At 47.9% G+C, this 15,325-nt stretch overlaps 1 protein-coding gene across 2 annotated transcripts in view; it reads right to left on the minus strand.

Moving 5' to 3' along the window:
- Nucleotides 1–12,670, minus strand: part of LOC310835662 (nuclear receptor ROR-beta-like) — a 33,982-nt gene extending 21,312 nt beyond the window's left edge. For both annotated transcript variants that reach the window (XM_083720556.1, XM_083720557.1), the window contains exon 1: nucleotides 12,368–12,670. In XM_083720556.1, coding sequence (XP_083576682.1) covers nucleotides 12,368–12,374 — 7 coding nt within the window. In that variant the 5' untranslated portion in view covers nucleotides 12,375–12,670. The remainder of the gene's footprint in view (nucleotides 1–12,367) is intronic.
- Between the last annotated feature and the right edge of the window lie 2,655 nt (nucleotides 12,671–15,325).

Consider the following 15,325-nt stretch of genomic DNA (forward strand, 5'->3'; position numbering starts at 1 on the left):
GAGAGAGACAAGCTGGGGTTAAGAGAAAGATGAACCGGGGTTAGGAGAGAGACAAGCTGGGGTTAAGAGAAAGATGAACCGGGGTTAGGAGAGAGATGGGGGAAGTCCTGGAAAGATGTCAATGAAATTAAGTGTAAACTCTATCCTTTTCTTTTTTCTTTCTTTCCTTTTTTATTCTGGAAACTTTAATAAATATTATTTATTTATTTTTTAAAAAAGGAGAGAGATGAACTGGGGTTAGGGGGGAGACGAACCTGGGTTAGGAGAGAGACAAACCGGGGTTAGGGGAGAGATGAACTGGGGTTAGGAGTTTCAGCAGAAGGAGGATGGTGACAAAGACATGGAAGGGAGGAGAAGACAGAACTCTCTGAACCTGGGCACAAAGGCTTGGACTCAAAATTTGTTAAATAAGGAGGAGGAAGCGGGGGAAAGGGGGTAGAGGCAGAGAAGGGCCGCTTTGAGAGATGGGAGGGCCGTTGGGGGCCGTAATCCCACAGGATCACACCTGCGCCTGCTGCAGGAATAAACCGAGTATCTGCACCCAGGAAATTCGCCCCCCCTCCGCATACAGAAATCCCGAAAGCCTCATTGCTTCTCTCACCCCTTTTCCCCTCCTGAAAAGGGTGCCTTTGGCCAGACTGGCAATTTAACTATCCTTTTGAACCATGTTTCTAGCCCTCAAGCGTCGCAAATGTCCCGTTTCTGCCAAACACGAAGGCTGCAGATTCGGACTGCCTGAGAGCCTCCTTCTCTTCCCTACCGCCTCTTCTGGGATGCGCAACCCCATAGGGACTAGAAACTTGGTTTTGAAGTGGAGATTCCCAAAGCTGTGATGTCTAAGTGTTGGGTGGCAAAGCATCGGGTGTCCCCAACATATTGACATCGTATAATGGAATAAGATAAGAGCCTCGTGGATCAGGCCACCGTCTCCTCCTCCACAGACCTTGGAGATAGCTCAGTCAGTAGAAAAACGAGATTCTCCATCTCAAGGTCGTGGGTCCGACCCCCTCGTTGGGCAAAAGATCCCTGCACTGCAGTGGGGTTGGACTAGATGACCCCTGGGTCCCTTCCCTTCACCCAGTTCTCTGCGAAAGCCGTCTAGTTTGGTGGCCTCAAGTAGCAGGGAGTTCCACAGCTCAAGGATGGACGAGTCCTTTCTTTTATCTGCCCCAAATTTTCCAGCACGGACGTCCAAGATTTCTTGGGGTTATGAGACGAGGAGAAAAACCTTTCTCCTTCTCCGTGCCAGGCCTCATTTAATAAACTTCCCAATGGTGCAAGCTTTCCTCGTATCGCAGTTGCCCCATCCCAGAGATTCTTTCGGCTGCCCTTGCGTCAGGATTTGCATGATTTGTGCAAGACGCAGAATTCCTGGCTCCTGGGCAGGATCTGCAGAAAGCCTCGCCTGTTAAGATTTCCTTGCAAATCGTTTCTCTCGCTCTTCTTCCTACGCTGCTCTCTGACGTTTTCACAACAACCTTATCAGGTAGGCTGGGCCAAGAGAAAGAAGCGTCGCCGAGCGCTCTAGCCACTACGCCACGCAGCCTTGGAAAAACCCTCCCCAAACTCAAACCTCCATCAGCTATTGATGACCGTGAGCGAAATATTACATTACAGTGGCATCTTGGTTCTCAAACGCCTTGGTACTCAAACAACTTGGAACCCAAACGCTGCAAACCCGGAAGTGTTCCAGTTTGCGAACTTTTTTTGGAAGCGGAACATACTCCGTTTTGAGTGTTACGCTGAGGTCTGTCTGTTTTTGCTATTTATTTTGCAGTTTTGTGGCTCTTTTTGTTTTGTTTTTGTGACTGTGGGGAACCCAGTTCAGCTACTGATGGATCGATTGTGTGACTGCAGTACATTGTTTATTGCTTTCATTTTATGGATCAATGATCTCGTTAGATAGTAAAATTCATATTAAATTGCTGTTTTAGGGTTGTTTTTTAAAGCCTGGAACGGATTAATCCGTTTTGCATTGCTTTCTATGGGAAAGCGAGCCTCGGTTTTGGAACGCTTTGGTTTTGGAACAAACTTCCGGAACAGATTAAGTTTGAGAACCAAGGTACCACTGTACTGACTTTTCAAAACAATTACCAGCACACTTAGGGGGAAGGCAGGGGGCTAAATCTGATCACTGCCCCACGGCTGTGTCCCGCTGCCTTCTACTCAGCCAGCATGACCAATGGTTAGGGCCAGGGCCGGATTTAGGTTTGATGCGGCCCTCAGATCCTGAAAGTAACGGGGCCCTTTCTATGTCCAGCTGTCCTTTCTCCACAACAAATTGTCACTTTTTTGGTATTGAATAAATGCTATATGGTCATTAATGGACCTAAAAGGTATCTCAAGCCGTTTGCACGTAACAGAATATGTATTTTATCCAAGTAATTGTTGAAATACAATTAGGAAGAAGTGTATTAATAGTGAAATACAATTAAGAAGAAGTATATTCATAGTGAAATAATTCTTCAGGTCCAACTTAAAATGATTTTTTATACATAAACTGAATAATGCAAACACATTGGCATTTGGCGATAGCAAAAGGTCCTTTAGAAACACAGTTTACAAAGACTCATCATCTTGTCTCCAGAAACTTGCTATAACATGAAGTAATAATAGGTGTAAATATATGAAGCTACTAATAATTATAAATAGCAGAATGTAGGCACCCTATATATAGAAAGGAGCAAACCAGTGATGTTTTAGGGAGTGGGGCGCTAAACTATAGCTTGTTTGTTGTTGTTGTTGTTGTTTAGTTGTGTCCGCCTCTTCGTGACCCCCTGGACCAGAGCATGCCAGGCACTCCTGTCTTCCACTGCCTCCCGCAGTTTGGTCAAACTCATGCTGGTCTCTTCGAGAACACTGTCCCACCATCTCGTCCTCCGTCGTCCCCTTCTCCTTGTGCCCTCTATCTTTCCCAACATCAGAGTCTTTTCCAGGGAGTCTTCTCTTCTCCTGAGGTGGCCAAAGTCTTGGAGCCTCAGCTTCAGGATCTGTCCTTCCAGTGAGCACTCAGGGCTGATTTCCTTCCGAATGGAGAGGTTGGATCTTCTTGCAGTCCATGGGGCTCTCAAAAGTCTCCTCCAGCACCAGAATTCAAAAGCATCCATTCTTCGGCGATCAGCCTTCTTTATGGTCCAGCTCTCACTTCCATACATCACTACTGGGAAAACCAGAACTTGAACTATATGGACCTTTGTCGGCAAGGTGATGTCCGTGCTTTTTAAGATGCTGTCTATGTTTGTCATCACTTTTCTCCCAAGAAGCAGGCATCTTTTAATTTCGTGACTGCTGTCACCATCTGCCCTGATCATGGAGCCCAAGAAGGTAAAATCTCTCACTGACTCCATTTCTTCCCCTTCTGGGCCCTAAACTATAGCTTGTTTAGCTTATATGTAAATCCGGCAGTGGTTTGGGGCGACGAGAGATGATGCACAGGGAGTAAACTTTATTTTTTGGGAAAACTCTGCTGTTTAAGAGGTTGGCAAGCTCTGCCTCTCCTGACTCTCGCTCTCTCCAGATTTTCTTTTTCCGGGTTTCCGATTCCCCCCCCCGCCCCCCTTGCTGCTACACACACACACACCCCTCGTGCGTAACCACGCACGCCCCGCCGCAATGACAGATCTAGGTCACTGGAGCAGCTCTTAATAAGAATACTTCTGCCACGCTTGCCTCTGCAGAGAACCGAGGCCTCGAGTGAAGCCAATTTAGAGCAGCATCGCAGGTCCTTGCAAAAGCAAGGAAGGAACGGAAGCAGATGGTTTCTGGCGTTCAGGGCGAAAGAGGCAGCAAAGACGTTTGCACCAGAAGTTTGGGTTTCCGACTGGAATTTTCCCGGCACCGCAAAACCGGAGACGGCGGGCAAAAACAGAAACCCGGCACTTTTTCCAGAGGAGGAACAAACCAGACCAGTCTCCATCGTATTCCTGGAAGTCCACTTTATAATCCCAGGGCGGAAAAATAAAGGATTAGACCAGGACTGAGGCTCTCGGCTTGGTGTTGTCTGTGTAGTTGTCGACTCCTTGGGGCTCAGTGTACCAGAGCCGTAGCTGTCAACTTTTCTTGCAAGGAAACCTATTCGGAAAAAGGGGATTTCCCTTAAAGAAAAGGGAAACATTGACAGCTATGACCTGAGCACCCACAAAATTTGCCACAGAGGGGCTGGGCACCCGCAAATTTGGGCACCAGGGCAATACAGCCATGATCTCAAGGCCAAGTTGGCACTCCTGGTTGTCAACACTGGTGGGCAGTTTCAGTTTCAGGCAGGGTTTTCCCCCCAGGTCTATGTGGAGATGCAGGATGTGGGTGGCGCTGTGGGTTAAACCACAGAACCTAGGACTTGCCGATCAGAAGGTCAGCGGTTCGAATCCCCGCAATGACGGGGTGAGCTCCCGTTGCTCGGTCCCTGCTCCTGCCCACCTAGCAGTTCGAAAGCACGTCAAAGTGCAAGTAGATAAATAGGTACCACTCCGGCGGGAAGGTAAACGGCGTTTCCGTGTGCTGCTCTGGTTCGCCAGAAGCGGCTTAGTTCTGCTGGTCACATGACCCGGAAGTTGTACGCCGGCTCCCTCGGCCAGTAAAGCGAGATGAGCGCCGCAACCCCAGAGTCAGCCACGACTGGACCTCATGGTCAGCGGTCCCTTTACCTTTACCTTACGTGGAGATGCAGTAATAATAATAATGTAATTACTTATATGCCAAAGGCTGATCGCCGAAGAATGGATGCTTTTGAATTCTGGTGCTGGAGGAGACTCTGGAGAGTCCCATGGACTGCAAGAAGATCCAACCTCTCCATTCGGAAGGAAATCAGCCCTGAGTGCTCACGGGAAGGACAGATCCTGAAGCTGAGGCTCCAAGACTTTGGCCACCTCAGGAGAAGAGAAGACTCCCTGGAAAAGACCCTGATGTTGGGAAAGATGGAGGGCACAAGGAGAAGGGGATGACAGAGGACGAGATGGTGGGACAGTGTTCTCGAAGCGACCAGCATGAGTTTGACCAAACTGTGGGAGGCAGCGGAAGACAGGAGGGCCTGGCGTGCTCTGGTCCAGGGGGTCACGAAGATGCAGACACAACTAAATGACTAAACAACAACAACAACATCAGGCCACTCTGGGCAACGTCCGACAAAAGTATTAAAACAATTGATGCAGAATAGCTGGTACAGTGGAGCCTTGGTTCTCAAACTTAAACCGTTCCAGGAGTCCATTTGACTCGTGGAACCAGGCATAGGCAAACTCCGGCCCTCCAGATCTTTTGGGACTACAACAACCCATCATCCCTGACCACTGGTCCTGTTAGCTAGGGATGATGGGAGTTGTAGTCTGGAGGGCTGAGTTTGCCTATGCCTGTCTGGAACCATTCGGAAACCGAGGTGCAGCTTCCGATTGGCTGCAGAAGTTTTCTGCAGCCAATCGGAAGCCACGCCAGATGTCTGGCTTCCGAAAAACGTTCTCAAACCGGAGCACTCACTTCCGGGTTTGCGGCGTTGAGGGAGCCGAACCGTTCGGGTACCAAGGTCCCACTGTAATCAATGCCGAGTTGCAAAAAATGACAAAGGGGAAACCAGAAATCCAAACAAGGATTCAAAAATAAAATAAAATACAGGAAAATAATGCACTTTATAGACAGGGACCTGGGACCTTTTGCCTCCAAAACTTCTCACTTCAAAGGGTTGACGGTGAAATATCGGGGTTGCCCAATTGGGTGTTTGTGGACCCTGCAAACACCTGCCTTTGCCCGCCCAGTTATAATACATTTTTTTTAAAAAAAAAATAAGGGTTTATGGGTTTGCTTTGTGGCTGGAGGGTTTTTATCCCTGGGGTGGGGGGCTGCCAGCTTCTTGAGGGTTCCGCACTTGGCGCAGGCATAAGTTGTGCAAGAGGGGGTTGTTGTTTTTCCTGTGCATTGTGCCTGTTTTCCCTTCTGTGAAATGGGCAGAGGCAGCGTCTTAGATTCCCAAAAAGTCGCCCTAAGATGCTTGAAGGCTCCGTTTGAAAAATGTTCAGCTTAAGGCAGCGCAGGGAGCATCCTTAAGCAGAGAGCCACATCACAACCTCGCCCTGCGGGGCACAGGCGAGGGAGGGGCAGCGGGGGCAACATTTGATAATTTTTACATCTGTAAAATTACATCAGGGACGCGGGTGGCGCTGCGGGTTAAACCACAGAGCCTAGGACTTGCCGATCAGAAGGTTGGCGGTTCGAATCCCCGCAATGACGGGGTGAGCTCCCGTTTCTCGGTCCCTGCTCCTGCCAACCTAGCAGTTCGAAAGCACCTCAAAGTGCAAGTAGATAAATAGGTACCACTCCGGCGGGAAGGTAAACGGCGTTTCCATGTGCTGCTCTGGTTCGCCAGAAGCGGCTTAGTCCTGCTGGGCACATGACCCGGAAGCTGGACGCCAGCTCCCTCGGCCAATAAAGCAAGATGAGCGCTGCAACCCCAGAGTCAGCCACGACTGGATCTAACGGTCAGGGGTCCCTTTACCTTTACCTTTTTACACCTGTAAAAGTTCCTAAGCAGGCCTTTCCCTCCCTCCTATCCTCCTCCAGGGACTCAGCCAGGCAAAAACATCTGGACCAGCGATGGGGGCCAGGATGGGTAGACTCCAAAGACAAGATATAAGGTTGGCTTATTTTTTTGGGGGGGGGTTGTATTTGTCCCCCTGAGCATCAAAGAGGCTTCCATCTTTGGCTGAATTCAACCTTAGCATTTTCCTGGGAGTTGGGACCCACGGAACCCAGCTCCCCAGCCCTGATGGCCCTGGAAAGAAAGTTCCAATCTCCCTCAGGGAAAAAGGTAGATTTATAGAATTGTTGCGTTGGAAGGGGCTTCTTGTCACTCGAAGCCACGAGTTCGAGTCCTACCCTTGGGAGCCGGAGTAAACAAGCTTGCTCCCTCTTCTATGTGGCAGCCGTGAAGGTGGCAACCCTATCTCCTCTTTTCCAGGCTAAATATCCCCAGCTCCTTCAACCGTTCCTCATCAGGCTTGGTTTCCAGACCCTTGACGATCTCAGTCATCCTCCTCTGCCCGCTTTCCCGCTTGTCAACCTCCTTCTTAAATTGTGGTGCCCAGAACTGGACACAGTACAATCTAGGTGTGGTCTGACCAGGGCAGAATAGAGAGGGACTATGAAATTAAAAGACGCCTGCTTCTTGGGAGAAAAGCAATGACAAGCCTAGACAGCATCTTAAAAAGCAGAGACATCACCTTGCCAACAAAGGTCCGTATAGTTCAAGCTCTGGTTTTCCCAGTAGTGATGTATGGAAGGGAAAGCTGGACCATCAAGAAGGCTGATCGCCGAAGAATGGATGCTTTTGAATTGTGGTGCTGGAGGAGACTCTTGAGAGTCCCATGGACTGCAAGAAGAGCCAACCTCTCCATTCGGAGGGAAATCAGCCCTGAGTGCTCACTGGAAGGACAGATCCTGAAGCTGAGGCTCCAATACTTTGGCCACCTCAGGAGAAGAGAAGACTCCCTGGAGAAGACCCTGATGTCGGAGAAGGGGACGACAGAGGACGAGATGGTGGGACAGTGTTCTCAAAGCTACGAACATGAGTTTGACCAAACTGCGGGAGGCAGTGGAAGACAGGAGGGCCTGGCGTGCTCTGGTCCAGGGGGTCACGAAGAGTTGGACACGACTAAACGACAACAACAACAACAAATGAGTTCCCTTGATCTGGACTTCTGCAAAAGCAATCTGCTTGCATCTTTTGGCTTGAGGTCTTTGCTCCCATGCTCAACAGAAACCAAATGCAAAAAATTTAATATATTTGCAGAAATAAAGGGGGCATTTTGAAAAACGGACGGCGAGAAAAGCCGAGGCTTGCGCATGAGAGCATGGATGCTGCAAAGAAGCGCATTGTCTTTTCCCCGTCGACAGAAAGGGCTCAGCTATTATGGCACTGGGGAAAAGGAGAGGTGCATACTGGTTCTGGCCAACGTGGTGAGTGGCGCATGGAACCAAAATGGCGCCGGGGACGTAGCGGCAGTGCACGAACGGAGACCAGGCAGAAACTGGACGCTCGGATCCAGGCATATGAGACAGGGATGAGCACATTTCCCCTCTCTGCCACAGCTAATCCTCTCTGCAAATCCCACAGTAGGGAATTTCATGCGTTGTCCGCGCACCGGCAAGCCCTAAGCTGGACGGCGAACGGAAGCGAGGGAAGATGTTTTCCCAGAACGCAAAGGGGCTTCTTCTTCCCATCTTTATGCTCCAGTCGCCATTCTCCCTTCCTACCCCCTCCAACCGCCTGTTAGCATTGCTGCGGCCATCTTTGGAAGGGCTGGGAAGAGAGGCGGCGGAGGCTGCTGCAAAATGGCCGACACGACACGTGGCAGAGTCCGTGCGGTCGAAGGAAACCACAGCAGGACAGAAAACATCGTTTCTTTGTTTTTTTCCCTTTGAGAAGGCCAAGGTGAATCTCCCCACGCCTGCTCCGAAAGTGCGCCGTGCCCTCCGACATTTCTCCGATGAAACTAGGGACACCCCGTTCCATAATGATATTTTTGCTATATATATGCCACTCTGGGAGGCTTCCAACATATATAAAAACATAATATAACATGGGGGAAAACTTCCCTATACAGGATTGCCTGCAGACAGCTCATGGGTCAGATAATTCCATACCTTCTGACATTTCTCCAGTGAAAATAGGGGCATCCCGTTCCATAATGATATTTTTGCTATATATATGCCACTCTGGGAGGCTTTCAACACAGTGGCGTAGCGTGGGGGGTGCAGGGGGGCCCGGCCGCACCGGGCACAACATCTGGGGTTTAGGGTTAGGGGGCGCAAATCCACGGGTTAGGGTGTGCAAATTACTTGCCTTGCCCCGGGTGCTGACAACCCACGCTACGCCACTGTTCCAACTTATATAAAAACATAATATAGCATGGAAAAAAACTTCCCTATATAGGTTTGCCTGCAGACAGCTCATGGGCCAGATAATTCCATACCTTCCCACATTTCTCCAGCGAAAATAGAGACATTCTAGTGAACCGCACCAATTCTGCATATTCTACCCACCCAAAAAGGCTACAGACATGGCTTCCTAGTCCATGACAGAGTGTTCCTTAATAATAATGTGTTATGCCTTTAAGGGGGTCGCAAAAACCTTGTTCCATCACACTGTAAAACCCACATTGACCCCCGGTCGAAGGAGAAAGATGAACAGGAAAGAGAGAGAGAGAGAAAGAGAGAGACTTTTTTTTTTTGCCACACAAGCATGCAAGCCTCCAGGTCTCACAAGTCTCTTGCTCAGCTGACTGCCCACACTGCCAATTTAAAACCCGGGCAGGTAAGGCTGACCCAAATAACTGCTCCTCTTTATTTTTTCCAAGACTGTTAAGACAACAACAGCGGTCAGTAGCAAATTACACCGAAGCACATGACCGGGCAGGTGTGGCAATGCGCAAGCCTTGCGGGTCACACAGGAACATTCCTCTGGGTAACTTGAAAGCTGGCACAGACCCTGGGTTGTCTGAGCACCTATTAGCAAAATCTGGGCCTTTCTTTTTCCCAGAAAATAATACAGACAGAAACTCACGTCTTCTGGAAGAGACGGAATCAGCAAGATAGCCATAACATCCTTAATATGTTTTGTTTTTTTCTCCTGAATCCTGTAAATCAGGTTTCGGAGAGATATATATATGCTATATATCGGGCAATCTGTGGGTCATGACTCTGTAAAAAATTGGGTCAACAGATGGCAGGGGCTGGATCTGGAGAGGGAATATGAATGCGTGGCATCAAATATGGAGAGAGCTGTCCGAACTCAGCAGTGCCAGGCTCCGACTGAAGGGCACAGAAGCCCAGTCCGCCCCCAAAGGGCTTTGGCGTAGAGTCTAGGCTGCCCCATTTTTTGTAGGACCCTCTTTCATAGCCCTGGCTACCCATTTTCCCCCCGGTCTACAGGGAAGCTCACCAGACGCGATGAATCGGCCAGCGCTGGGTATTTTGCTAGGTTATCCTAGAACAGGATGGTGGAATCGTAGGGGCCCCGGTGGTCATCCAGCCCAACCCGCTGCAATGCATGAATCTTTCGGCCCAGCGCGGATCTCGAACCCGCAACCAAGAGATTTAAGAATCCGCAGACAGAGGCAAAAGTGGGAAGGGAGGCTTAATGACACACACCACTTAATTCCTCACCAAGACCCTCCCTATAAAACGTTGTAAGACAGTCCTACAAGTCAATACTTTCTCCAAACAAACAAACCTTCTACAGCTACCCAAACTGAATGCCCAGCCTTAGCTGAAAGCCCTGGTATTAACATTATGGAAAAATAACGATTAATTGAACTTTTAGCTTAGTGGTGGGCCAGTTCTCAAATGGAATGGGAACAGTCTACTGGGTGATTATTATTTTTTTTAAATCCTATTTTCTTTTGGCCCACCTATTCCCCCCCCCCCTGGAATCTCTTCCTCATGGCTGTTACTCCTCCCTTTTTTTTTAAAAGGACAAAATATATATTTCCTTCCATATTAAGCCTGGAAACATTTTATTTTTTTAATGGCACCAACCCACCTAACAGAAATAAAACATTAAGACCAATCTCTTTCAGCGGGAAGCAATTTGCAGCAGATACTGCGCTGGGGGAATCCGGAATTTTTTTAAAAAGGGAAAAAAACCTGTGTCCTTTCGTCAAGGCTGGGTTTCTGGCAGGGCAAGAGTGCCCCTGAGAATGTGCAGAGTGCATTGTCGTCACCAAGCAACAAGGGTGGGGGCCCACACCTAATCTAGCTCTCCAACTAAAACCTTCCTAGTGAGGGGGGAAAGCCATCAAATCATACAAGGGAATAGAGAGGCAAAGAGATTTGCAGGGACGTCTCAAAGATGTTTTACTCAGATGTAAGCCACGCTGGCTCCTGGGGAGTTGAGGACATGATCCATAGCAAACATAATTCAGAATTGCAGCCTGAGAGATTTGCAGTCCGCAAAACACGACAAAACCTTACCGCAAAAAAACAACTCTTGATAACAAAATAAAACATCTTTTAATTAACTTTTTTTCTCTTTGAAGAGGCAGGAATCTAATCGGTGAAGTTCAAAATGAGGGTTTTTCTTGCACTTTTTTGGGGTGGAACAACCCAATTTTTGAATCTCTCTCTCTGCCTGGTCAATTTTTTTAAAAAGGGAAAAACCTTAGAACGCTACATAGTGTATACAAATTTTAGATCGTGTTTGTCATCTTGTATGGCTCACCAACGTAATTATATATCTCCCGGTGTCCTTTGCTTAAGTAACAGTTGCTCAGGATTTAGTAATAATAATTGCAGGTCCCGAATCTTCAACGCAAGATTCTTTGCCACCAAGACAGGGAATAAATCAAGGTGGGTAATGGAAATAATATGAGGCCGTCTCTGACCCAACCCTACTCAGAGAAGACCCATTGTAATGAATGGATGCAACTTTACTTGGCTGAAAATTCATTTTAAAGGGTGGATTCTGAGTCGGATGCAACTCTAGTGTCTCCTGCAACTGAGTTTATTTTGCCCTGATGGCCCTAATAATAATAAATAATATTATATAATAAATATTATTATTTGCTGGGTTTTTACGCCATATACTGTAAAGTTGCTCAGCTGCAAAGTGAACCAGTGTTTGCTTGCTGTTGGGAGAAAATATCATTTTCTAAGAGGCAAGGAACACAATCCGGACCTTCCCCGCAAAACTAAGGCTGCGATCCTACACGCGTTCATTTCCCTGCGCACAGAAGTATTTGCTTCCGAGTAAACCCCACCGCATCATCATTGAGACTGCAAATGCCTAAGCACGTTCACGAGCGAGTAAAGCTTCTCTCAACACACTTACTCCAAGTAAACAGTGCCATCCCTCTGCAGGTCTACTCGGAAGCAAAGAAGCACGGGGCTTACTCCCAGGTTAAAGGAGCGCATGCATAAGGTCGCAGTTTTGGGGTTGCAATAAGCCTCCCCGCCGCCCCATTTATTCCAACAGGTCTACTCTCGAGTAAAACTCAGGTGGCTCCAATAACCCATTTCTGATTCCAACGGGGGTGGGTTTGGGGAAGGAGATTTACTTCGGAGTAGGCGCGGCTCGCAGGAGCGCAGCTTCTTCTCCCCTCACTGGACCCAAACGTAACCAAGTCCTACTCAAGATTTGACCCATTGAAATCAGATCCTCCTCCCCCCGATGTCAATAGGTTTACTCCGAGTAGGCTGCAGTTGTTCAGCGTCCGCGCGCGGGGAGATTTACGCACGCTTCCAGCTTTGCGTAAAAGCAGAGTTTGGGGCTGTTGTTGTTGTTGTTTTTCGGTTGTTTAAAAGCGCTCGGATCGGGGCCAGCGGAGATTTAGACTCTCTCCATTCCCCCCCCCCTTTAAAAAAAAACAACACGAAATATAACCCTTACCTCGCATGTTGGCCGATATCCCTTTATGTGCGCACTTCTGGAAATCGCATGTATGAGATTGGATGCAGAAGCGAAACTCTTTGCAGGAGAATGGATGGAGCAGAAAGAAGAAATAAATAATGGAGAGATGGAGACCCGAGGCCCCTTCTTCCTCCCTCCCTCCTGCTTTCTGTTTCTGCTATACCCTAATTATTAGGAATAAATAATAATAATAATAATATGCGTTGGACGGGAGCTCTCCCTCGCGCGCCTCCTCTCTGCCTCGCCTTTGCCAAGCGCGCTCGGAGAGATCTGCTAACCTACTTTCCTTGCAAAGCGTGGAAGAAAAAAATCGCAGGCGAGAATCCCCGGGCTCGGGGCCCCGCCCACCTCCTGTCAATCACACGCCTCCCCAGGCCACGCCCACCCCTGTTATTATGTCATGCTGCGCGCAACTTCCTCTTGTGATATAATGCAAAACATCACCTCTCTTCTCTCCACCTCCTCTTCCCTCCCTATTTTAATTTTTTTTGGTAACAAAATTGCATGCTTTTGCAGATACTCCTGCCTTGCAGAGGGTCGGTCTAGCTGTCTCTTGGGGTCCCTCCCGACTCTGCCATTCTGTGATTGCACGATTCTAGGCCTATCTCCCCTGCTCTGTCTGCCCTTGGCAAAAGGATATTCAACATTGATGTTGTTTAGTTGTGTCCGCCTCTTCGTGACGCCCTGGACCAGAGCACGCCAGGCCCTCCTGTCTTCCACTGCCTCCCGCAGTTTGGTCAAACTCATGCTGGCACCTTCAAGAACACTGTCCCACCATCTCGTCCTCCGTCGCCCCCTTCTCCTTGTGCCCTCCATCTTTCCCAACATCAGGGTCTTTTCCAGGGAGTCTTCTCTTCTCCTGAGGTGGCCAAAGTCTTGGAGCCTCAGCTTCAGGACCTGTCCTTCCCGTGAGCACTCAGGGCTGATTTCCTTCAGAATGGAGAGGTTGGATCTTATTGCAGTCCATGGGACTCTCAAGAGTCTCCTCCAGCACCAGAATTCAAAAGCATCTATTCTTCGGCGATCAACCTTCTTGATGGTCCTGCTCTCACTTCCGTACATCACTACTGGGAAAACCATGACTTTAACTATAGGGACCTTTGTTGGCAAGGTGATGTCTCTGCTTTTTAAGATGCTGTCTAGGTTTGTCATTGCTTTTCTCCCAAGGAGCAGGCGTCTTTTAATTTCGTGACTGCTGTCACCATCTGCAGTGATCATGGAGCCCAAGAAAGTCAAATCTCTCACGCCTCCATTTCTTCCCTTTCATTTACAGTGGTCCCTTGGTTCTCAAACTTAATCCGTTCCGGAAATTCCATTCCTAAACCAAAGCATTCCAAAACCAAGGCACGCTTTCCCATAGAAAGCAATGCAAAACGGATTAATTGAAAACAACCCCTAAAACATCAACCTAACGTGAATTTTACTATCTAACGAGACCACTGATCCATAAAATCAAAGCAATAAATGTACTAGGTTCTAGTCATGAACCGATTTAAAGGGGAACAGGGAGCTCTTTGCCTTGACACGTTTAAAGGGGGAGAAAAACAACTGGATGTACATTTCCAAAATATAAGATAAAAGACAAATAAAATAAAACCTACAAGCGGCATTTTCCCATATTACACAAGTGCAAGTAGATAAATAGGTACTGCTCTGGCGGGAAGGTAAACGGCGTTTCCGTGCGCTGCTCTGGTTCGCCAGAAGCGGCTTAGTCCTGCTGGCCACATGACCTGGAAGCTGTACGCTGGCTCCCTCGGCCAGTAAAGTGAGATGAGCGCCACAACCCCAGAGTCGGCCATGACTGGACCTAATGGTCAGGGGTCCCTTTACCTATATTAATAGTGAATTTGGGGGGGGGGGCAAGAGAGTGAGGAGCTAAGCTATGGCTTGTTTAGCTTATACGTAAATCCGGCACACCCAAAAAGGTTTGTTGGCAACAGTGTTTTGTGTTGTGTAGGCTCCTATGATGTAAGTCATGGGCCCTGCCTGCTTGTGTTAACTACAATTGCATTGTCAGGTTATAACACTTAACTTCATATTAATAAAGCTATTTATAATTATTAGTAGTTTGCATCGTAAATCCAGGGGTCAGCAAACTTTTTCAGCAGGGGGCCGGTCCACTGTCCCTCAGACCTTGTGGGGGGCCGGACTATATTTTGGGGAAAAATATGAACGGATTCCTATGCCCCACAAATAACCCAGAGATGCAATTTAAATAAAAGGGCACATTCTACTCATGTAAAAACACGCTGATTCCCAGACTGTCTGCGGGCCGGATTGAGAAGGCGATTGGGCTGGATCCGGCCCCCGGGCCTTAGTTTGACTACCCATTATTTACACCCAGTATTATTTCATGTTATAGCAAGTTTTTAGAGACTAGATTATGAGTCTTTGTAAATTGTGTTTCTAAAGGACCTTTTGCTTATCGCCAAATGCCAATGTGTTTGCATGATTCAGTTTGTTATGAATAAAAAATCATTTTAAGTTGGAGCTTAATAATTATTTCACTATGAATATGCTTCTTCTTAATTGTATCTCACTGTTAATGTACTTCTTCTTAATTGTATTTCAGTTCAACAATGACTTGGATAAAATAAATATTTTGTGGTGTGCAAATGGCTTGAGATACCTGTTAGGTCCGTAAATGACCATATAGCATCTATTCAAAAACAGTGACTATTTGTTGTTGACAAAGGACGGCTGGACATATAAAGGGCCCCATGACCTTCAGGAGCTGAGGGCCGCATCAAACCTAAATCTGGCCCTGGCCCTTCTGCATGGAGGCGGAAGGATCGACACCTGCACACTTTTACGGAAAAATGCAAGGCGGGCTGACAGAAAGAAGGGAACACAAGTATTAATTTACGGTAACCCTGTGCAAAGGTCAGAATATTTTCACTGTAACCGAAATAGAATTACATAACGGGGAAGACCGAT

The sequence above is a fragment of the Podarcis gaigeae genome (assembly GCF_964106915.1).
Source record: "Podarcis gaigeae genome assembly, chromosome: 18".
In the NCBI taxonomy this organism is placed as follows: Eukaryota; Metazoa; Chordata; class Lepidosauria; order Squamata; family Lacertidae; genus Podarcis; species Podarcis gaigeae.